This window comes from Neophocaena asiaeorientalis, unplaced genomic scaffold (assembly GCF_003031525.2).
Source record: "Neophocaena asiaeorientalis asiaeorientalis breed wild unplaced genomic scaffold, Neophocaena_asiaeorientalis_V1.1 scaffold43, whole genome shotgun sequence".
NCBI lineage: Eukaryota > Metazoa > Chordata > Mammalia > Artiodactyla > Phocoenidae > Neophocaena > Neophocaena asiaeorientalis.
In genome coordinates this window covers 10,178,481-10,202,009 of record NW_020173674.1, presented here as the reverse complement: position 1 = coordinate 10,202,009, position 23,529 = coordinate 10,178,481, and the positions used below count along the sequence as shown (strand labels likewise).

Sequence of the window (23,529 nt, the reverse complement as noted above, 5' to 3'; positions counted from 1 at the left end):
ACCTCAGCTACCAACAGCTGGGCTGTCATGGAACTTGGGTGAAAAAACCCCTTGAAGGAACTTGTGTGTCAGAAGCCACTTCCTGGCCAAGCTTCCACTCAGCCTCAGTTTCCCCAGCCATAAAGTGGGGTCAGTGGCAACCTCCAGAGCCCAGGGCTGGGATGAGGCTCCATGAGACAACGGTTGCGAAGTACTTGGGGAAACATGGGGCTTCTTGGGCGCCAAAGACCCCCATGGCCACACCTACTGTTGGGCATGGGGCCAGGGCAGGAGCTCGCGGAGGGAAGCCCGGGTTTCCGCCCACCATTTTGTAGACTCCTGTGGCCCAGCTGCTTCTGTCTGAAAGTAGCAGCTGAGACAGCCTCCAAGAGGCTGGGCAGGGAGGCGGGGCTGAGGGGCTGAGGAGGAGACTGTGGAGCCCTTGGGAGATGCTGGATTAGGGTACCATAATGGGAGAGTGACCCCCTTACTTTCCCCTGCAAGGGGGTTGCCCCCGGGTCTCCACTGAGTGTTAGGAGATGGCAGGGCACATTAGAAGTTCCAGCCTGTAAGTTTCCAGAACCCCCCCGACCGCTCTATCATGACCCTGAGCTGGGCTGGGCTTTCCGGGCAGGGCCAGCATAGCCCAGGGAGTCTGCACCCGGAGCTGGGGGCCAGGGCTGTGCGGGGACACAGGCTGTGTGAGTGAGGGGGGCTCCTCAGAGCTGACAGCTTCTCAAGGCGTCCTGGCGATCCCATCTGTGTGCCCCACTTCCAGTTTGGAAGTCACCTACTGAGCCCCGAGTCAGGGAGAACACAGAGGTGAAATCACTGCGTCGTCAGCCGTGTGCAAAGCCAAGCATGGGTCTGTCCATCTTGCAGAAGCACAAAGTGATGCTTGGAAAGCTGGAGCCACACAGCGAGTTGCTGACAGAACTGGGACCAGAGTCACTTTCTGGGCACCAACCAACCCATCCCCGCCAGCCGCCTCTTCCTAAATGGGGCTTGGGGAAAGATTTTCTCTACACTTCAATAAAATTTTTACTAGGATGTTCATCTCTTCCAGAAGGGGTGCCTGGGAGCTGGGCTGGGGCGGGGGCAGAGGTGGAGAAGCATGTCCCGGACAGGGAGGACGTCTACTCCCCATTCTGCTCAGCGAGACCAGCTTCCTCTCTTTCCTTCAGCTAAACTAAGTAAACACACTTGCCAAATGAATCAAGCTCCTTGGAGAGATGTGCTGCACTCTCTAGATGGGGTTCTAGAAATACGGCAACAGTATCTGAGCTGGAGGACTCCATCCCCAGAGGGCTGCCAGTCATTGACATCCACCCATTTGTCGGAGGAGGGAACTGAGGTGCAAAATGGGGAGTGAGGCACCCAAGGTCAGGAGCAGGGGTGAGAAGGGTCTGCAGGCTCTGCCCGGGGCCCCTTCCCCACATTACCCAGAGGGTGTGGCGCTGGCCTGCACCCACAGATGCGTCCTCAGCGCCCCCCGCCTCGATGTGGAGATGGCAGGGGAGGGCTGTGGTCTGACGTGGGTCTGAGGTGAACACAGCTGACCCTGGGCTCTGAGATGTCAGCTTTGTGAGGCGAGGAGCTGGCTTCCTGCGGCCACTTTGCCTCCACCATCTCAATGGCTCCCCGACTGTTTTGTTTAGTTTTATTTTTAAAAAATTTATTTCAGCACAATTTTAGACTTACTGAGAAGTTGCAAAAATATACAAAGATTTTCCATATGCTCTTTACTCAGATTCCGGACTGGTAATATTTTTATCATTTTCTCTATTTTTCTGTCTATTACATTTTTCTTGAACCATTTGAGAGTAGGTTGTAGAGGTAACTTCCCTTTCTCCTAAATACTTCAACACGTCTTAAAAAGAAAAATAAGGTCATTCGCTTATGTAAGCACCGTACACATATCAAAATCAGGTGATAAACATTGCTACAAAAATAATCTGTAGAACTTTTTCAGATTTTGCCAATTGTTCCAAAACAATTTGCCTTAGAGGCAAAAGAAAATTCCATTGAATGTGTTGCATTTCACTCTCCTTATTTTCCTTTAATCTAGACCCAATTGCTCAGAATGTTTTCTTTCAAGATACCGATCACTTTGAAGAGTACAGGCCAGTTCTTCTGTAAAATGTTCCTCAGCGGGGCTTGTCTGATGATTCGTCATGATGAGTTGTGTTGTTTCTGGCAGGAGTATCACAGAAGTGAAGTTGTGTCCTTCTCAGACATGGTATCAGCTTGTCCCATTACCCATGGTCTAACTCTGATTGCTTGGCTAAGGTGACGTCTGCTAGGTAAAGTCACTCTTCTCCTTTGTGATAAATATGTCTCTTGTGGGCAGATTCTTTGAGAATACGTACATTTTTTGGTTCCCTTCAAACCTTTACCCACTCGTAATATTATGGCTGATTCTGGCCTGGATCAGTTATTATCACGATAGTTTCTTGATGGTGATGTGGTGACGCCATCCTTCTTCTACAGATACAGTGGCCGACTCAGCTTTCTCTGCTGGCTCAGTGAGTGGGAACCAGCTGGCTCAGTGTCTTGAAGGCTGGTGCTGATGGGGCCAAGAGTGAGCTCTCAGGTTGAGCCTCTGACGGCCACCACCTTGCCTTGCCTCCTTGTGGAGCCTGGCGGGGCTCCTCCCTGCTCCCCGGCCCGTCCTCCCTCCACCTTCACAGCTTCCTGCCATTCATTTGTGGAGCTCCTACTACGTGCTGGGCACTGTTTTTAGCCACTGAAGATGTAAGACAAAGTCCCAGAATTCAAGGAGCTTATATTCTAGTGGAGAAAACAGACAAATGAATAAACGTTTAAAAAATAGTATCGCTTCAAAGCAGAAATAGAGACACAGACATAGAAAACAAATGTATGGATACCAAGCGGGAAAGGGGGGGGGGTGAGTGGGAGGAATTGGGAGATTGGGATTGACACCTATACACTATTGATACTATGTATAAAATAGATAACTAATGAGAACCTACTGTATAGCACAGGGAACTCTACTTAACGCACTCTAGTCACCTAAATGGGAAGGAAATCCAAAAGAGAGGGGAAATATGTATATGCATAGCTGATTCATTTTGCCATACAGTAGGAACTAACACAACATTGTAAAGCAACTATACTCCAATAAAAATTAATTTTAAAAAATGACTGCCAAAAAAATAGTATCATTTCAGAGAGGACTATGTGCAACGAGGGAAATAGAGCAAAGGAGGGAAGATAGAGAGACTGGAATGGGGATCCAGGTAAGGCCTCTGACGACACGTGAGCAGAGATCTGACTGATGGCATGAGCTGGGCGTGCCAAGATCAGGGAGCAGGACATTCCAGGCAGAGGCCATGGCAGGTGCAAAGGCCCTGAAGCGGGAGTGAATTTCACATGCTGGAGGAGATTACAGAGGGGAAAGTGGAGGAGATGGAGGTGGAGAGGTTGACACGTGTCAGGGAAAACAGATCACGTACAGGCTTGGAATTAATCCAAAGGAAATGGGAAATCATCAGAGAGTTTTAAGTATAAAAGGATGTGATTTGATTTGCCCTTATGTATATACAATTATTTAACAAATATTTTTTATAATCAACTTCGTATGTAAGCCTAAGTAAGTTTGTTTAAACCTAGACATCTTCTACGTTTCATGTGTCTCAGACCAATGTTGCTTCAATAAATTGAATATATCTGTATAAACAGATAAGACACTCAGAACAACTGCGTCATTCACTAGCCTGCCAGCCAAACCCAAGTCAGCTCTCCCTTTGTTAAAGGCTTGTAATCCCCGGGACTGAACAATTGGAAAAGGAATCATCTGCTTACTGTGTGATTCAATACTATTTAATCTTGGATCTTAAATTGGTCTGGTGTGGGATATACTGCGTTACTGGTGGAAAGACCAGTTTGGGGGAGGCAGTGGGGACAGCGGGGTCTGTGTTGTGAGGGAGGGAAGCAAAGTCTTCTTGGCAACCTCACATCAGGGGCTGTCGGAGGAGGGCAAAGGGGACAGGGACTCACCCAAGGTCATAGCAGTGGCTGGTCTCAATTCTACCATCTCTCCTTGTCACTCCCACCTGGTTCCAGCTGAAAATTCAGACACGATGTAAACATTAGTCATCCTTATTGTAAGAATGTTATAACAACCACATTAAAAGACATCTCACCCAGCACGCACACAGTGAGGCCTTTCGTTCCTGAGGGAGGGAGTGTGTAGGTCTCTGTAGCGTCGTGGGAGTTTAGTCGCATCAGCGCGGAGGTGGGTGTGCTGAAGGGCACCATGTTGGTTGTGATGAATATTTGTCAGAATGGCTGTGAGAACGTGGATTCTGGGGTCTCGGAGACCAGCATGGGATCCCAGGCCGCACCACCTTCTCTGTGACTCTGGGCAAGTTTCCAAACCTCTCTGAGGGGAAATGGGTACCACCGGAACGTCAGCTCCCCAATTCTCGCTCTCTAGATACACTCTAAAGCCGTCCCTGAAGATCTTTAGAGACCATTTTTCATCACCTGCATCTGTGGGGGCTGGCTCGGTTCCAGCCAGGTCCATGTAGCCGTGAAACTCAGTCCCACAAAGCACTTGTGGAATTTTTGACTCTGGTGATCTGGAAGCGGAGGGCACATCCATCCGTCCTGCGGTTCCCCGCCCCCCCCCACCTCCCAAGACTCCCCAGAAGCAGCTGTGGGCTCTTGCCAGCCCTTGCCTCCCAGAGGTGACCTTTGTTGCAGGTACGTGTGTGACTTAGTTTCCTAGGGCTGCAAAGTACTACAAATGGGTGCATTAACAACAGAAATGTATTGTCTCACAGTTCTGGAGGCTGAAAATTCAAGATCAAGGTGTCAGCAGGGTGGGTTCCTTCTGAGGCTGTGAGGAAGAATCTGTTCCATGCCTCTCTCCTAGCTTCTGGTGGTTTGCTGACAATCTTTGGCATTTCTTGGCATCTAGAAACAAATCCCCACCTCTGCCCTCCTATGTGCATATGTCTGCCTCCAAATTTCCCCTTTTTATGAGGACACCAGTCATACTGGATTAGAGCCCACACACTAGTGACCTTATTTTAACTCTGTGCAGACCCAGTCTCCAAACAAGGTTGCATTCTGAGGTACTGGGAGGTGTGGACTCCAACATATCTGTTTTGCTGGGACACGATTCGGCCTATAGCAGTGCATGCATGTGTGTGTGTGTGTACATGACTCAGGAGTGGAATTTCTGGGTCATGACTATGGAAATGCTTTCTAGAGTGGTTGTGACGGTTTTGTTCCACCCCGCCCCCCTCCAGCAATGTACAGAGTCCCTACTGATCCCCATTCTCAACAACACTCCATATTACCACCCTTCTTAATTGTCGACAATCTAGTGCCTGTGAAACAGTCTCTCCCTGTGGCCTGACGTTGCTTTCCTCTGCGGCTGTGTGGCTGGGTTTTTCATATGTTCAAGGGTCCTGTGTGTTTCTTCTTCTGTGAAGGGCCTCTTCCTGCCTTTTGCCCATTATTCTATTGCTTGCCTTTTTCTCACTGGTTAATGGATGAAGATTCTTTTCTGAGGAGGGTTTCCACTGGGGAAGGTGAGAAAAGAAGAAGATAAAGGGGGAAGTTAGGTCATCATTTCTGGCCTTAAATTTCGAGAACTCATCCACACAGCTGCTCCTTCAAGGGAAAGACAGGAAACCATTTCAGGCCCTGAGTCTCTTTCTGGAATCTCCGGGGCCAGGTTCAAATCAGAATCTAGGATGTTAGGATTTTAGAGAGGTGACATGTTTATGTGATGTAATGTCTCAGCAGGGGCCTGAGCAGCCCCTGTAAACAAATCCCTTAACATTTCTGCAACAAAATATATGATTTTTCACACCACGTAGAATAAATAAAGACCATGGACGAGCCGCCATCTTTTCAGGTCAGGAAGGCCACCCACAGAGTTATGAAAAATCCAGGGGTATCTGGGGCTTCAGAATTGCATTAAAGATTGTGCAAGCGTGTTGCCAAATAGCTATTGAGAGTCAGGCCCCATCACGATCATTTTCTCTTTTAATCTCCCAATAGCCCCAGGAGGCAGCTATGAACATCACCGCTTACGTTGACAAAGGTCACTGATGATACTAGAGTTTAGGAAAAAGAGTGGATATATGTATATGTAAAACTGATTCACTTTGCTGTGCACCTGAAACGAACACAACATTGTAAATCAACTATATGCCAATAAAAATTTTTTAAAAAAGAAAAGAAATCCAGATCCTGGTATTAAGAGGAAGAGATGGGATTCGAACTCACATCTGTCTGACTCCAAAGCCCACCTGCTTCCAACTCTGCCGTGCTGCCCCCAACCCTATGGAGGTGGCTTCTTGGCTTCTCTGCTCCCCAGGACTCTGGAGTTTAGAAGCAGAGTCACCAGCCAGAGGAGTGGATTTGGAGGGCAGGATGCGGCAGGGAGTGAATAGGTGGGAGGTCTGTTGGCTGAGCCAGACCCTCACCCCAAAGCAGTGGGTGCTGGTTGCCAGAGCTAGAATGCCCACCTCAAACCTCTGCAAAGCTTCCCAAGGGTCCATCATACTTTGGCATTGACCAAACATTCAGCTGGCTCTCTCCTTGCCCCAGTTTGAAGGCCTCTTTAGACACCGGAGGGGGAGACACTGATCAGAGATCTTACCTGTTGCTGGGGTTCAGGGACTGAGAAAGCAACGTCTTCCCAGCATTTAAGTCAGAGCTCGAGCACCTTTGCAAGGAAGGATAGGGAAGCCCTGTGGTGTCAGACCACTGGTGGGGAGAAAGGGTGGCATGGAGAGTGGTAGGTCACTGCCCCACATGATCTCTCCTCTGAGCCCGCTCACCCCCTGGAAAGGTACAAGTTAGATCTCCCAGGTTGTTTGGCAAAGGCTTGGATATTTCCTGCTCTCCATCATGTTCTCATCCTTGAGAACTCCTACACATCCTCTAAGGCCCCTCCCAATTGTCAGAATGATTCCCTCTCACCTCTACTCTTCCCAGAGCACTTTATCCTGACCCCTGGGGTAGCACTTCTACCTTATCATAATCAACTCTGAGTATATCTTTGTCCTCTGCCATGGTTTGGGACCTGGCACAGAGCCTGGCCAAGAATGAGGAACAGATGAATGAAGGAAGGAAGGAAGGAAGGAATGGCACCTCCCTGACTAAGGGCTAAGATAGGCAGAAACGTGAAAGATTTTGAGCCACTTCAGAAGTGCCCTAGACGTGACTTATGGAGGGGACTGTGGGCTGACCATGTCTCCAGAGAGCTAAGAAGTGGGCTTGAATTTAGAGGGACCGGAAGTTGAATTCTGGTTTCACATCTTAGTAACTGTGGCCTTGGGCAAGTCACTCAAGTTTCTCACCTGGAAAACTGAGACTTCAGTGGGCCCAATGGAGAGTCATAGGACAGTGCGTGCTGTATGTAAAGCCGGGACACACACATGCTACCTCTTCCCAGGGAACCCAAATTTATTCCCTGAACTTGAACTCATGGGCCTGGTTGGCCTTGTGGCTGTTGGCTACTGCTGGCCTTTAGCTGCTAATGACACAAGGTGGCCGTGGAGATTCAGGCTGAACATCCCCCGTGCCTCCCCAGTTTCCCCTTTGAATCTGGATTTGGACCTGGATTTGTTTAGAGAGAGGAGGTGGGTAGTGAGAGGGGAGGGGCCCCTTGGAGTTGACGGACACAGATGCTGAGCCAGGGTTGGTGCCTACATCCCAGGAGACATTCTGGTCCCAGCCTGCTTGGGAAGGGCTGTGTTTCCTTCCCAGGAAGGATGATGATGACTTCCAACAGCTCCTAGATGCCTGATATTAAGGGGGCCCTTCTCCGAAGGGGGCTTTCGGCCACCTCAGTAAGGTGTCAGCATCACCCCTGAGAGCTGGGGGGATTTTCACCCCTTGCCCACACTCAAGCTTCATTCACCCAGAAACTGCTGCTCCAGCAGCTCTCGGAGACTTCGACCCAGAGTCACTCCTGAGAGCCGGTGGGTGGGGACGGGCCCCCTGGAAAATCCTGCATGGCCGAGCAGAGTTTCAGCTTCCACTGAAACCCGGAAAAACCCAGCCCTGCCCTTCGTACAGAGGCCAAACTCTGGGGGATTTTATTCTTGAATTTCACATACTTGAGTTTCTAGCTTAACACAGCAGGCCCTGTCCTGCCTCCGGGCCTTTGCATGTGCTGTACCCCCTACCCAAAATGCCCCTCTGCCTTCTCTCACTTGTGGAAGTTGCCTGACACAGTGGAAAGAGTGAATCTGGGGAACATGCTTGGATTTGAATTCTGGCTTTTTCACCACCAAGGTCTGTGACCTTGGAGTAGTAACAATTTCTCTGATCCTCTTTGTCAGTTAAATGGGTTTCATGACAGCTCTTCCTCACAGGGTCATCATGGTGCTTCTGAATGATGTCTGTAAAGCTCTCTGTTCAATAAATCTGGATCCGCTCCCTCTGCCCCAATGAAATGTTCCTAGACCCCAAGCCCTGGCCCAAAGGTCACCTCTCTTGCAGTAACTTCCTGAACAGGTGTAATCAAGGCAGCCCAGGAAACCCTTTGTCTGGGTGCAAATCCTTCTTTGCCTTTATTTATTTATTTATTGGCTGCACCCGGTCTTAGTTGCGGCACGCGGGATCTTTCGTTGTGACGCGTGGGCTTCTCTCTAGTTGTGGCGAGCGGGCTCCAGAGCACGTGGGCTCTGTAGTTGTGGCACTTGGGGTCTCTAGTTGTGACGCGCAAGCTTCATTGCCCTGTGGCATACGGGATCTTAGTTCTCCGACCAGGGATCGAACCTGCGTCCCCTGCATTGCAAGATGGATTCTCTACCACTGAACCACCAGGGAAGTTCCCCTGCTTTGCCTCTTATGAGCCCTGTTGTTCTGGAAAGTTCCTCCACACCTCTTGGACCCTATATTTCCCCATTTGTAAAGTGGGGATAATAATACCTTCCTCTGGGCATCATGATGGAGATGAAAGAATTTAAAACTATTAAAAACCCATGTAAGCACACGAGACTCCTTGGCAGGGGGCATTGATATGATTCAAGCAATTTACAAAGGCTTTTTCACGTATGTTGTCATTTAAAAAAACTGTTGTTTTCATTTTCAACACTAAAATTGTATAGAATGTAAATAGTACAGAATTTAGCAACTACAGGAAAACAAAGAAAGAAATTTACCTGTAATGGTAACTGTTGTTACCACCCTGTTATAGAATCTTCCAGACATTTTGTTAGAGAGAAATACTGAAAAACACACAGAAGTACAGAGAGTGTTTCAACAACTCCTAGGCATCCCCACCACCCAGATTTAAGAAATGTTTACATTTTTGCATATTTGCTCAGATCTATTTTAATAAGAAAACAAACCATACAGATGCTGCTGAAATATTTCCTTATCCCTCCCTCCCCAGAGCGCTCACGCTCCAAAGTGTGGTGTGTGTACCCTTCTTTTCCATGTTTTTGTACTTTTATTACATAAAAATGTATCAATACCCAATAGACAGTACATGTGCCATATTTTCTATAAATGGTATCATATTGGATGCATTGTTCTACAGCTCACTCTTCCTGCTCAATATGTTTCAAAGATCTATCCAAGTGGCTAGATATAGATCTAGTTCATTCTTTTAACAAAATAATTCAGTCTATAAATATAACATAGTATCACTAATTACTTCCTGCTGAGGAACTGCTAGATTACTTCTAATTTTCTTTGATTACATACAATACTGCAGGGACAATCCCTGCATATGTCTGCATGTGAACTTGCCAGCGAATAGTTTCCTAAGCTCCATATAGAAGAGTATTGCTGTGGAGTCAAGATAGCAGCATCCTCAACTTAATGAGGTCCCTTTGGCCATTTCTCTATGCATTGTGTTTACAAGAATATGATCGTCCTGTGTATCTTGTTTATAATCCTTTACTGCCTGTTCCTCATATGCACACACACATCTATCACATACATTCATTTGTGCCTGTTGATTCTGCAGGATCCTCTTCGCTACTTACTGCGGCCAGGTATTGGATTTTTGTGTGATCTTGTTTCGGTCCTGTGAGGTTTTTATACCTGTGAGGTGAGGGAGGCAAGTTGGCCATAGGAAGAGATTTGCCCAAGGTCTCCATAGTAAGGAAGAAGCTGGTTTTCAAACCCAGGCTTGTTCAGTTCCAATCCCATGCTCTTTCTGCTGCCCAAGACCTGGTAGACGGTTCTACGCAATCCACATGCTGGGGCCCCATCCAAGACCTACTGAATCGGAATTCTAGAGGAGGAACCTGGATGTCCATCTCCTGCAGGCAGTGGTCTGAATCCTTACGGGGGGATCAAGACGATGGGGCTTGTAAAAGGCCAGTGTCTCTGGCCTGCTGGGCTCACTTGGAGAAACTCAATCGTGAGTTTCTCATGATTCTCTATGCTTGGTGGTATCCCATCTTACCATCTGGTAGCTGCAAAGAAGGTAGAGTCTGGCATGGGAACCTGAGCAAGCCTTGGGGCCAGGTCCACAGGAGCCTTTGCTTTTAGAGGAACTCCTGTTACCATGGCAACTGCAGTCCACATCTCACCTCTAGGAATGCTGGATGCCGTGTTTGTAGAGCCAAGGGAGGGAATAGTGAGTTGTGAGTGTGAGACAGCTCTGCTAAGCTTCCTAAGAAAGACAGGGAGGCAAGAGGAAAGAAGGCAGCTTTGGAGGAACTGGAATTGCCCCTTTGCAGAGAGAACTGAGGCACCCTCAGAGCCGTCTTTATGCCTGGGGTGAATGAATTGATAGATAGAGCTGCCCTCCTATGTCCATTGGGGATTGAACAGGAGGGAGCAGGGTGGAGGGACATAATGGCAGCGGCCATGTACCACGTCCTAAGCATGTTACATATGTTATCCATGCACCCCCTCAAAACGATCCAATGTGGCTTATGTATTATGCCCAGTGCCAGGTTAAAACTGAAGTCTAGCAGTGACTTTCCCAAGGTCACACAGCTAGTGATCGACAGAGATGGGTTTGGATCACTATTCTGTCTGTCCCCAAAGTCTCTGTTCTAAATCATGAAAAGAGAATTTCCTGTTTGTTTCCAGTGTGGCTATCACAGATAAGTTTACTATGAACATGTACATAAAATTCTTTATACGAACATATGGTTTCTTGTTCTAAATGAATGACTGTACCCATTTGTATTCCCATCAAAAGTATGGGAGCAGTCCATTCCCCCTGTATTCCTCACCGGTTCTTGGTTGGTATGATCAGTACTTTGAATATTACCTGTTTTAAAAGTGTGGAGATGGGGCTTCCCTGGTGGTACAGTGGTTGAGAGTCCGCCTGCCGATGCAGGGAACGCGGGTTTGTGCCCCGGTCCGCGAGGATCCCACATGCCACAGAGCGGCTGGGCCCGTGAGCCATGGCCGCTGAGCCTGCGTGTCCGGAGCCTGTGCTCCGCGACGGGAGAGGCCACAACAGTGAGAGGCCTGCGTACCGCAAAAAAAAAAAAAAAAAAAGTGTGGAGATGTATCTCACTATGGTTTGATTGCATTTCCCTAATGATTCATGATGTTGAACATTTTTGTGTTCATTTGCCAGGTGTATGTCTCCTTTGATTAAATGTCTGTTCTTTTATTAGTAACTGAGAAGACAATAAAAAAAACTTGAAAAAAAAAAAAATTTCCCAAGAGTGGCAACCGTGAAGCTGATGCATTGGTGCTGGGAAGGCTGTGGACTCTCCTACTCCCGGGATCATCTCATTTACGCTTACTTCCCTAATACATACTCCAGGCCCCAGCACGTGGTACAAGTTCAGCAAGTGTTAATGGAATTGAATGCAGAACAGCAATAGACTCTTTTCTCAGCTTTCCAGAAAACGTGGCTCACACGCTCTCACTTTCCTGAGCATGAGAGTAGGAAGGGGAGTTCTAGAAACAGATCATACCCCAAAGCCGGTGGTGTACCTTGATTTCATCTTTGAGTTTCCTCTCACTGCAGATTACGAACTGTTGTCTTTTACCTCCCCTGGGTTTGGTGATGGAAAGGAGGGGAATTCAATCTGGCATGTAGGGAGGGTGTCATGCAGGTGAGCGTCCTCTGTTATATAACATGGTGACAAATACAAACTAAAAAGTCTGGATTTCTCTGACCTGCATGACTGAGGACCTTTGGGGCTGGGACTCTTGAAGCTTTTGTCATCACTTTTCTCTGTCAGTCACGTGCTGCTTTAGCTTGGGGTGCTATAGCAAAATACCATAGACTGGGTGGTTTAAATGTTTGTGGTTTAAACAACAAACATTTGTTTCTCACGTTTCTGGAGGCTAAGAAGTCCAAGATCAAGGTGCCAGCAGATTCTGTGTCTGGTATCTGGTAAGGGCTCTCTTCCTGGTCTGCAGACGGCCACCTTCTTGCTGTATCCTCACACAACAGAGGGATCTTATGTCTCCTGCTTTTTTTTTTTTTTCCATCATGAAGGCTCCACCTTCATAACCTCATCTATCCCAAATTATCTCTCAAAGCCCCCACTTCCTAACGCCATCACAGTGGGGATTAGGGCTTCGAATATGAATTTATTCATATATGAATATATTCATATATGAATAAAATACGAAGTTTTAGGAAAACATACACATTCAGTCCATAGCCTGTGCATTGACTTTTCCTTGTGTCCCTAAGCCCTTCCTAGGTATGATGAGAGAGAATGAAAACAAACAAACAAAAATCCTGTAAAATAAGTTAAGTAAGCCTAAGACACCAAGTTGCTGACTTTTTCTTGGGTTCCCAGTGGGGGAGAAGTCAGCCCAACTTTCCTGGGTCTCGAAAGTCCCCAGTGGGTACAGCCTGGTCTAGTCACATAGACATTGATGCCGGTCACCTCTGGAAGCGAGGACCACACTGTCCCACCCAAGCCCCCAAGACAGCTTCAGTCTCTGCGACAAAATAAACTCAACCTAACCTCTCCAAGTCCCTTCAAAGACAGGACACAGCTATTCCCTCTGAATCAAGTCATAAGTTACTTTTGCGAACCAGCGTGCTGCTTCTTTCCAATTTTAATGGAACTATAGACTGTTTGTCTCTTCTTTCCAGTTGTTTTAACAATTGCTCTCCATCGAGTTTGGGACTGCTTGTACACACTGCTATATTTAAAATAGATAACCAACAAGGACTTACTGTACAGCACAGGGAACTCTGTTCAATACTCTGTAATAACCTAAACGGGAAAAGAATTTGAAAAGGAATAGATATATGTGTACGTATAACTGAATCACTTGGCTGTACACCTGAAACTAACACAACATTGTTAATCAACTATATTCCAATATAAAATAAAAGTTTAAAAAAAAGCATTTCAGAGGTTTACTGTTCCACTAAAGATCACTAGCTATTAGTAAATAAAACTAGTATTAAACATAAAAAAAAATTGCTCTCCATCAACAACCTCAAGAGAGTCTTTCAAAGAAAAACATTCACTGTAGTCCCAGCACCCTCCCACTCGGGGCTCCTCCCCCTAAACTCCCTGGGGCTATTAGTCCTTGACTCTTCCAAGTAACCAGTTTCTCCTCTGGCCTCAGAATTGAAACAAGCGGGTTCAGTGAGTGCTGGAGCCAGCCTGTGTGGGAGAGTCGGTGGGGAAGTGGTGGAACAGCTCATGGCTGGGCTGCCAGACCTCATCTTGTCCTTGTTGGGGGAATGGCGGGCAGAATGCCATCTCAGGGGCTCTTGACCTAGGGAAGGACAGCTTCCTCATGGCCGCACATCTTTAGAATCAGGGCCCTTTTGGGAATTGGTCCCTGGGGCCTGACTGAGTACTGAGTTGTATCATCCTTGGAGGTGGGCTATCTAAGTTCAGGGCTGGTTGAGTGTGGTAGAGCTGGAAGGAGTTTGGAAGACCATCCGGGCTGTCAGAGCTCCCTGCCCCTCGCCTTTGGCATGGTCAGTCGCTGAACCAGAAACCAGGATGTGGGATTCCAACCCAGTGGAGTAGAGTGGTTAAGAGTGTGGGTTCTTGAACCATGCAGCCTGGGTTCGAATCCTAGCTTTGCCATTTTCTTGCTGTGTCATCTTGAGCAAATTACTGCTAAGCTTTTTTGCACCTTGGTTTCCCCACTTTGTGGACTTGCTGTGAGAATTAAACTGGTTAATTCATCTAAAATATTTTTAAAAGGCCTGGTATGTGAAAGTACTGAATACATGTCAGCTATATCGCTGAGCTGTGCCAGGAAGTTGTGGTGGGTACCTGGCATGTCTTGGGGCCTCCCCTTTCCCCATCAGAGCAATGGGAAGAATCACAAAGTCCTTCCCTTATCTCTCTACATTTCGGACTCAAGATGCCCGAGATGGGTAACGGCTCCCATAGGTGTGGGATGGAAATAGAACACTAGTTACCCATCTGGTTGTCTCCCAAATGTCCATCTGCAAGCTGGGAATGGCAGCCCAGTGCCCACCCAGTGAATATCAGGACTAGGGGCCAGTGGATGTTTCTGGACAGCTGCCCTCTGAGTATCTGGGCCCCAAGCTAGAGCCTGGGAGGCAGGTCCTCCTGGGTTCAACTAGCCTTCGTCATCCTTGCTCAGGACACGAAAGGCTGGTCTGCATGAACACAATTTGTGGTGGTCTCCCAGCCAACAGTCCCATGCCACTCCCAAAACTTGTGGGCACTGCAGTCCCTGGGGCCTGGTCCCAGTCTTGGAGAGGGGCACACCCCGCCCCCGCCCCGGCAGTGCCCTGGAGCAGGGGCCGGGCCAACTTGGGAGATCACTGCACTGGGGGTCTGTGGGCCTTGGGATACACATGGGACTGTGTGTATTCAGAATTCAGCGGGACTGACAGCCACCAAACTGCTCATAACTAAAATACGTAATCACCTGTGGCTGGGGTCACAGAGGAAAAGTCCAGGGTACGATGAGAAGCTAGGACGAGGCATTGAACTTGGGTCCCTCTGGGTCCTGGAAGACCTTCAGAAGCTTAAAGCCAAGGCTGGGGCGGGAGCCCTGGGGAGAGAGAACTGTGTATCCTGCTTCCATCACTGAACCTTGCAACATGGTCTTCCCCTCACATCCTTAAAAACTCTTGGTAAATTTTGTTTTTTTGCAAATATTTTTAACATGCTGTGTTTTCCTAACCAATCCTTCGATCCATTTTAGACAATTCAGTTGTCTCCTTGTCTCCAGTTTTGTTTTTGTTTTTTAACTATTAGAAGCCACGTGGCCGCAGGCTTTTTGTCTAACAAGGCAGCCACTCAGGGCGCCCCGGCTACACCATCTCTCTTAATCCTCATGGCAAGCCCGCAACGTGGGTGCTTGTTGCTCCCGTTTTACAGGAGGGCCACCGAGGCTCAGAGAGGTCAATGATTTGCCTGAGTCACACAGTTAGAAAGGGGTTCAGCTAGCAAAAAGAATCGAGAACTTTCCAATTCCGACGCGTGGACACTAGCCGCTGTGAAGTGTGGTATTCTGGATCGTTTCTTTAGGATAGGTTCCCAGAAGTGGGATTACCAGATCAAAAGGAGCTGGTTTGTTTCTTTTTTTTTTTTTTTTGCAGTACGTGGGCCTCTCACTGTTGTGGCCTCTCCCGTTGTGGAGCACAGGCTCCGGACGCACAGGCTCAGCGGCCATGGCTCACGGGCCCAGTCGCTCCGCGGCACGTGGGATCTTCCCGGACCGGGGCATGAACCCGTGTTCCCTGCATCGGCAGGCAGACTCTCAACCACTGCGCCACCAAGGAAGCCCTCCTTTTTGTTTTTAAGGCTGTTGACACACGTGCTCACAAACACTTTGCACTGATATTAAGGAGAGAAAGGTGAGCTTCTGGCCAATGCTGCCTGCCACGCTCCCCTCACTGGTTCTTTTTGTGGGTTCCTCCCCCCATAGTTCTGTAACCCTGCTCCACCGTGCCTTCCCCTCTATACAGCATCTCTGCATCCATCGTCTACTGGGTGAGCATTTACTATGCGCCTATGTGTTCCTCGGCACATCTGATGGAGCCAGGGCCGAGGGTGCCCTCAGCGGTAGTTGATGTTTATCTCACCCCCATATACGTGTGTGGCCAGGCCGGCATTCAACAGCCCCCACAGGGACCTGAAACTCTCCGTGCCAGCCTTGCTCTGACACTGGGCTGGCCAGCTGGGGCCTTGGCTGGGAGAACAACCCCCTTTCCTTCGGTGTCTGTGCCTCCTCCCTCCCTGTGTCTCTCACCTTCCAAAAGCTACGGGGAAATCCCATGGGCCTGGGCGACCCAGGAAGGGGACGAGTGGCCCATTTTCTCCGGTTCCTGGCAAGGCGGCTCTGCAGTGCTTTCATTTTCCCCATGCTCTGGTCTCCTTCACTTTATCCTCCCCTGGCATCTTCCTCTTGCTGCCCTAGCCAACATCCTGCCCCACTCTGCTTGGGACCAGCCTAAAAAAGCTGCCACCTTCCTTGGGGATGCTGGGTAGCTCTCCCAACTTCTTTCGCCTCCCAGTCAGCAACCTCCCCTCCCTCCCTTATCCCTTTTGGTCCATAATTTTCCAGAACGTGAGGCTCAACCCAAGACGGTTTTCTGGGCACACAGGAGAATTTCAAGTGGTAAATGAGGATCTCTGTCATCCTCAGAGATCATCTGATCTCCTCAAAGAGTCTCTATTTGATGATGACATGTCTTTCAATATTTCTAACTTGGCCTTATTTCTAGTATACTGATTTTTACAATTCCCTTCTATTTTAGGCAAGCAATACAAAAAGCCCATTTATCTTGTTATCTTTTCTAGTTTTTCTGCATATCTACCTCTGTACCTAATCTTATATAGATGGAATCTATATAAAATTATGTATAATTATCTGTATATGTGATTTTTCTTAGTACAGCCTTTCAGCTCTTTCTTTCACCACTTGTTTCTTCTCTCTCTCCCGCCTCTCTTCTCCCAGTGGCATGACTCACCCCCAGGACCAGCAACATAATTTGCAGGGCCCAGTGCAGTATGAAAATGCAGGACCCTTTGTTCCAAAATTATTAAGAATTTCAAGATGGGGACGGCAGAGCATTAAACCAAGTCCAGGACACTTAAGTGCAGGTCACACGGCCACGCAGCTGGCCCTGCTCTGTCCTTCCCTTGAAGCCCTCCTTTTTTTGGGGGGTGCTGCCTTTTTTTGGCTTGCAGGATATTTGTTCCCTGACCAGGGATTGAACCCGCCCCCTTGGCACTGAAATCACAAAGTCCTAACCACTGGACCGCCAGGGAATTCCCACCCGCCTTTCTAATTTACGCATTTTCATAACTCGGTCTGCGTTCTTCCACACTTTCCTCCATGTTCACATAGTGATACCAGTTCATAAGAGTGGTTTTTTGGCCACTGTTTTACAAAAGTTGTATCATATTATTTTTTCTTCTTTGTATCTTGCTTCCTTACTCAACAGAGCGTGGAAATCCCTCCAACTGGTATAAGCCTATTTCATTCTTTATAAAGGTTGCATAAGATGCCATGCTGTAAATGGGCCATATTTATTCTGCAACTTTCCCAGCAGATGGGCATTCACTCTTTCCAATTGTTGGCTGTTCAAAAAACTGCAATGTATAAGTTTACGTTCGGGCATCTCTGCGTTGTAAAGCAAATTCACGGGATAGGGTTAAGGCTCCTTTTCAAATAACTTTGTTGCGGCAAAAACGAGAATTAAATTTATAGAAAAGTCTGAAGCACAGGGCCAGGCAAAGGCAGTAACAAGGTCTGGGAAGTGCAGATCCTGCGCCGGGTTCTCTGTGAACCGAGGCCCGGATGGAAGGAGGCTGAGAGGTAACTTCTGTTTCTGCGCACAGAAGTCAAAACACAAAAGCCAGTCTCCCTTGTTGGGATAGGGAACAGGAAAACGCCTGTGACACAGGAAACAAACCCTTGAGTATATCTGGTATCAATGAACTGCCTCGGCAATGGCTGTCCTTGGAGCTGGCGGCCCCTGCTCACTCTTTCATTCATTCAGTCAATCAGCAAACACTGTGGTGGGCACTCTGGGGGTATGGGGCTGACCCAGCCTTTGGCCCTGCCCTCCAGGGTTTTCTGATCTAGCAGAAAACATGTATGCCTTTATGCATGAGAAATAGTTTCTCAGACCAGAGATAGGTATACAGAGGCATGTAGAGACCCCCCACAGACACACAGGCAGTCACAACAACACACACACACACTCACATATACACGCAGAGACATACACATACACACACTGTCACAACCACACACACACACACCACAGTCACACACGCACGCACCACAGCCAGCATCCCAGTCCCTCCATTCCCCTCCCCACCCCAGCGCATGCAGAAATAATAACAACTGCACAGCGGCACCGGGACCATCGCTGGGGGAACCGGGATTCTGAAATCCTGACTTGGGAGCATTTGAATCCTCTATGACATTAGCTGCAGAGTTTGTGCTCTGAATTCTGAGTCATTTCCCATTCAGGGGGTCAGGCTGGGCAGCCAACCAGGGAGTTGGTGAGGACAGGCAATTAAAGGCTTGATTACTTCTGTCTGAGTGATGGAGTAGCCCAGTTGGATGCTTGTAGGAGAGCTGTGTCTGCAGGTGTGTGTGTGTACGCTCATCTAGGTGTGAGTCCGTGGAATATTCTCAGGTGAGGCTGGGATTCAGTCGTGCCTGAATCTTCAGCCCCTGCCGCAGTCAGGGCAGGTCAGGCTAGGCTGTGATAATAAGTACATCTCAAAATCTTCATGGCTTAACACTAGAAAGGCTCACTTCTTGCACAAAACTCAAGGTGGGTCAATGGCCCCCTCCACCTTGTCTTTGCATCAGGAACCCAGGGCCTCTAATTTGGTTACAACAGAGCAGGAAGAGATGGAAGAGGCTCACTGCCTCTTACCTACCTTGGTCCAGCAGTGGGTACACATCCTTCTGCCTAGATGTCAATGGCTCCAACCTAAGGGCAGGAGAACCCAGAAGTGTAGAGGAGCTCCTTTATGAGCACTACAGTCCTAGCCACATCCCTCCTTTTATGTTTCTGGCAACCGAAATATCCCTGCCCGGCATGGATCCAATTCCTCGGAGACAGTTCAAATCCTGGCTTGCTAGCTTGCTAGCTGGGCACTTGCTAGCTGGGTGGCTTCAGGCCATGTATCAGCCAGGGTCCCAACAGGAAACAGGTGGCACGCTCAAAATAGGAGTTTGAAGGGGTCTCAGTTAGAAAAGGACTATTTAGAAAGGCTAATTCAATAACCAGGAGCTCGGAGCAGCTGAGCTGCCATCACCCTGAGCAGACAAGACCACAGAGTGGTCATTGAGACCCGGAAGCAGAAAGTCAAGGAGAAGTGACCCCGTGGAGAGGACCAATGACCTTCAGATGAGGGACACAACCTGCCCAAGGGATCCCACCGGGAGGGAACCAGGAGGATAAACACCACGACTTCACTCCCTTCCTCCCCTCCTCTCTCTGCTGGGACTCCCCATTGGCTGGGCCCAACAGAAGCCCAAGTGCCCTGGAAGATGCTGATTTAGTCGAAACAGGTCAGCCTCCCAGGGCAAAGTGGACAGAGGCTCTGGAGGGACAAATGGACACAATCCGGCACAGTCAATTGATTTCTATTCTCTGGGCCTCCCTTTCCTAATTTCTAAAAAGTGGATGCTAATACCTACCTCACTGTGTTGTTGAAGGAAAATGGAATAACATATGCAAAGACCTGGCGTATAATCGGTCCTCAGCGAATGTTAGCTTCTTAGTGTCTGAAAGTACTTCATAGTTCAACGGTGCCCAGCTCACGAGGCTCTAATTACCCTAAAGTCTGGTATGAATTTCTCAGACAACTTTTCCAAACCGAAAATGTTTTTCCTGATAATAACTCCCACTTGTTTAACTTCTTCTGTATGTGAAGTGTTTTACAGGTATTGCCTCCTTTTAGACTCACTAAACTTTTGTGTTATTGCCAACAAATTGGGACTCTGGCCGAGAGCAGTTAGTAACCCCTCCACGGTCACTCAGCCAGTAAGTGGGTCTGGCCCCAAAGCCACAGCTGTTCCTCTCTGTTCTCCTCTGATTTCTGAGGGTGCGTGCACGATCAGTAGATGAAGGGCAGGATGCGGCAACTCCAAAGCTTGAGAATTTCCCTACCCCGGAAGGAGGTAAGTGCACCCAAGGTCGAGGACCCTGTCCTGCCAGAGGCCCCGTGTAGCCACAGAAGGATCCAGAAAGTGCCCCCTACCCTTCAAGGCACCTGTGTGCCCTCCAGGCCTGAGCTCACTCATGGCTGTTGCTGGTTAATTTCAGGTCACCCAAGTCCAGCCCCATCTGGCCAGCCCAACACCACCAGTGAAGAGAGCCAGCTCTTGGAGCCAGGTGAGGAAACAATCTTGCGGGGCTCACAGTCAGCTTTCTGAGACCAAGTAGGTGGTCTGTGGGGGTGATGGGAAAGGGAAATGGGTTTTTATGGTACCAGGGAGGCTCCCTGACTTCAGACAACACTTCTCCTTCCTGACCCAATGCCTGAAACTCCACCACTAGATTCACTTTGAGATCTTAGAGCTACCATCTTTGGGAGACCACTGATGAAAGGTCATGCACATGTGGGCAAGGTATTCAGCGGGCATTTAAAGGGGATTTGTTGAGAACAAGCTAAAGGACACTTGGCAGGAGTGGTGGGGTTCCATCAGATGGGTCCTCAATTAACTCAACAGATATTTAAGGACCTACTCTGTGCAAAGTTGTGTGCAACCCTGGGCAAAAACAGGAGGTGATTCCCCCAGGAGGGGCTCTGGGGAAGGGGGGGCCACCATCCACTGAGGCCGCCCACCTTCAACCCCATCACCAACCCCATGTCCATCCTCCAAGGTTCCGGTGTCACAATGGCAGCCTCCATGGTTGTACCCCCAGAATAGCGGAGGGGACTGGGAGGGGCAGCATGGCACCCACAGTAGCGGGGGAGAGGGCCTCTCAACCCAGAACCCTGCCCTCCTTTCACACAAGGGTGACTCTGGAGACAGAGGCAAGAAAGGAGGGTCTGTGGGGACTGGACACCCCAGGGCTAACCCATCCTAACCTCCAGTCACCTTTGGCCCTACCTTCTCCTGTCTCTAAGGAGGACCAAAGGGTCAGGCGATGAGGCAGCCCAGCCCCATTTTGCAGACTGGGAGGCTGAGGCTCAGAGCGGGTAGGGTATGGTCCAAGGTCACGCAGCAGATCAGTGGTGGGACCCTTGGCAGCTGTCCGCCTCCACCTCCATCCCTGAGGTCGGCAGAATCCGAATCTGCCGAGGCTCAGCTAGGGTCCGGCCCTTCCAGGGGAGCGACTCCAGGTCCGCCTGATGAATGGGAGCAGCCGCTGCAACGGGACGGCGGAGGTCTGGTTCCGGCAGTCCTGGGAGCCCGCGTGCGGGGCACTCTGGGACCTCCGCGCCTCCGAGGCTGTGTGCCGCTCGCTGGGCTGCGGCCGGGCGGAGCCGCTGGAACAGCCCGTCCCGCCGACCCCGGCGCTGCCGACTGGTGCAGCCGCGGGAAACGCCAGCTGGGCCCCGAATACCACGTGGGCCCTAGCGCCCACCGTCCAGTGCAGCGGCCCCGAATGGCAGCTCTGCAAGGTGGTGGAGCACGCGTGCAGCAGCGACGAGAGGCCGGTCCAGGTCACCTGTGCAGGTACGAGCGGACCAACCCGCTCCCGCCGCCGGCCTCCTCCCTGTCCTACCTCCCAGTCCTTCGGCCACTGCCCCGCATCCTGTCCCCAGCCCTGGCCACTGGACCCAAGCCTCGCCCTCCGGACTTCCACCCAGACCCACCACCGACGCGAATACAATTGGTTCCCTCACCGGAGGGCTGTACCGCCTCTACCCCCTGGTACAGAAATATGCCAGGTTCCCAGGATCTCTTAGCGCTGCCGCTCCCCTGCCCCGAGACCTGCTCTTCAGGCTCCGCCCACCCGGTCTCTTGCCCCACCCACTAGTCTGCCGCTCAGCCTACCCCTCCCGCAGCCCTGAGCCGATTCCTCAGCACCGCCCACCAGGTTACTAGCCCCTCCCAAAAGGCTCCCAGCCCCTCCCACTAGGTATCCAGCACCGCCCCCGGGTCCCCAGTCTTGACCAGTTCCCCACCTCCGCCCCACCCCAGGTCCCCAGCCCAGACAGGCCGTGTTCCCCAGTCTCGCCCGCTGGGTTACCCGCCCCTCTTTCTCTCACTGGGTCCACAGCCCCAGGCACAGCTCTCCTGCCCAACAACCCTCCCCCTGACTTCCCTTCCTTTCGCCCCTTCCTCACATCCACAGACCCCTTCTCCTCCTATCCCCAGAAAACCTCGATTTGAAATTGGTGGGTGGTGGCAGCCCGTGCGAGGGCCGCGTGGAGATGCTGGAGCACGGACAATGGGGTTCCGTGTGTGACGACACGTGGGACCTGGACGATGCCCACGTGGTGTGCCGGCAACTGAGCTGCGGCTGGGCGGTCCAGGCCCTGCCCGGCTTGCACTTTGCCCCTGGCCAAGGACGCATCCACCGGGACCAAGTGAACTGTTCCGGGTCGGAGACCTACCTGTGGGACTGCCTGGGGCTGCCGGGAAACGGCTACTGTGGCCACAAGGAGGACGCCGGTGTGGTGTGCTCAGGTCAGTGGGCGATGCTGAGCCACGGTTATCCAACACTTACTGCAGGCCTGCTGGGCGCCAGGACTGTAGTTAGTGCTGGAGAGATGGTCCCTGCCCACGGGAGGTCACAGCCCAAGAGGGAAGATGAGACCCAGACAAACATAATCCAGGAGAGAGAGAGTGGCAAATGCCTTACGAAAGGAAGCCAGGTGGAGTTAAGAGACGGCAGGCAATCCAGAGCTGGAGGGCTAAGCCTGCCCACCTCCTGGAGTAGGTGACATTAGAAGTGAGGCTTTTTCTGAGTGGGAGTTGGTCACCTGGTTCAGAACAGCAAGAGGAGATGGAGGCTGGGAGGCCCTGTGGAGGCTGTTGGAGCCCAGATGAGGACAGGAAGTTCTGGTCCAGCCAGCGCTTCTCTTAATGTGCCCAAGAATGGGGAGGGAGGCAGGTCTCGTCCAATGTACATTCTGATTCAGTAGGTCTGAGGCAGGGCTTGAAATTCTGCATTTCTAACAAGATCCCAGGTGATACGGAAGCTGCTGGTCCAAGGACCACATTTGAGCAGCCAGGATGTAGACAGCAGCAGGGCCAGCTGGAGCAGGTGGGGCAGATGAGAGGAGGGATGCAGAGGCAGGAGGGAGAGTACACAAGATCTGGAGACCGATTGGCTCTGGGGAGTTTGCATTTGTGGGTCGGGGCTGGTGAGAGTTTCTGCCCAAAGGATCCTGACCTGACTCTGACCCCCCCCCCCTGCAGAGCACCAGTCCTGGCGCCTGACCGGGGGCGCTGACCCCTGCGAGGGCCAGGTGGAGGTGTACTTCCGAGGGGTCTGGAACACAGTGTGTGACAGTACGTGGTACGAACCAGAGGCCAAGGTGCTCTGCCGGGACTTGGGCTGTGGGACTCTGGCCCGGGTGCCCAAGGGGCTGCCACACTCCCTGTCGGGCAAGATGTACTACTCATGCGAGGGAGGGGAGCCCACGCTCTCCGAGTGCTTCTGGCGGTTCAATAACTCCAACCTCTGCAGACACACACAGGCAGCCAGGGTCCTCTGCTCAGGTA

The 23,529-nt window shown here is 50.3% G+C and overlaps 1 protein-coding gene across 3 annotated transcripts in view; it reads left to right on the top strand.

The window, feature by feature from the left end:
* Positions 1 to 23,529, top strand: part of CD6 (CD6 molecule) — a 39,397-nt gene that overhangs the window by 8,332 nt on the left and 7,536 nt on the right. For all 3 annotated transcript variants that reach the window (XM_024748592.1, XM_024748591.1, XM_024748590.1), the window contains exons 2-5: positions 20,171 to 20,239; positions 21,181 to 21,531; positions 22,177 to 22,488; positions 23,224 to 23,526. In XM_024748592.1, coding sequence (XP_024604360.1) covers positions 20,171 to 20,239; positions 21,181 to 21,531; positions 22,177 to 22,488; positions 23,224 to 23,526 — 1,035 coding nt within the window. The remainder of the gene's footprint in view (positions 1 to 20,170; positions 20,240 to 21,180; positions 21,532 to 22,176; positions 22,489 to 23,223; positions 23,527 to 23,529) is intronic.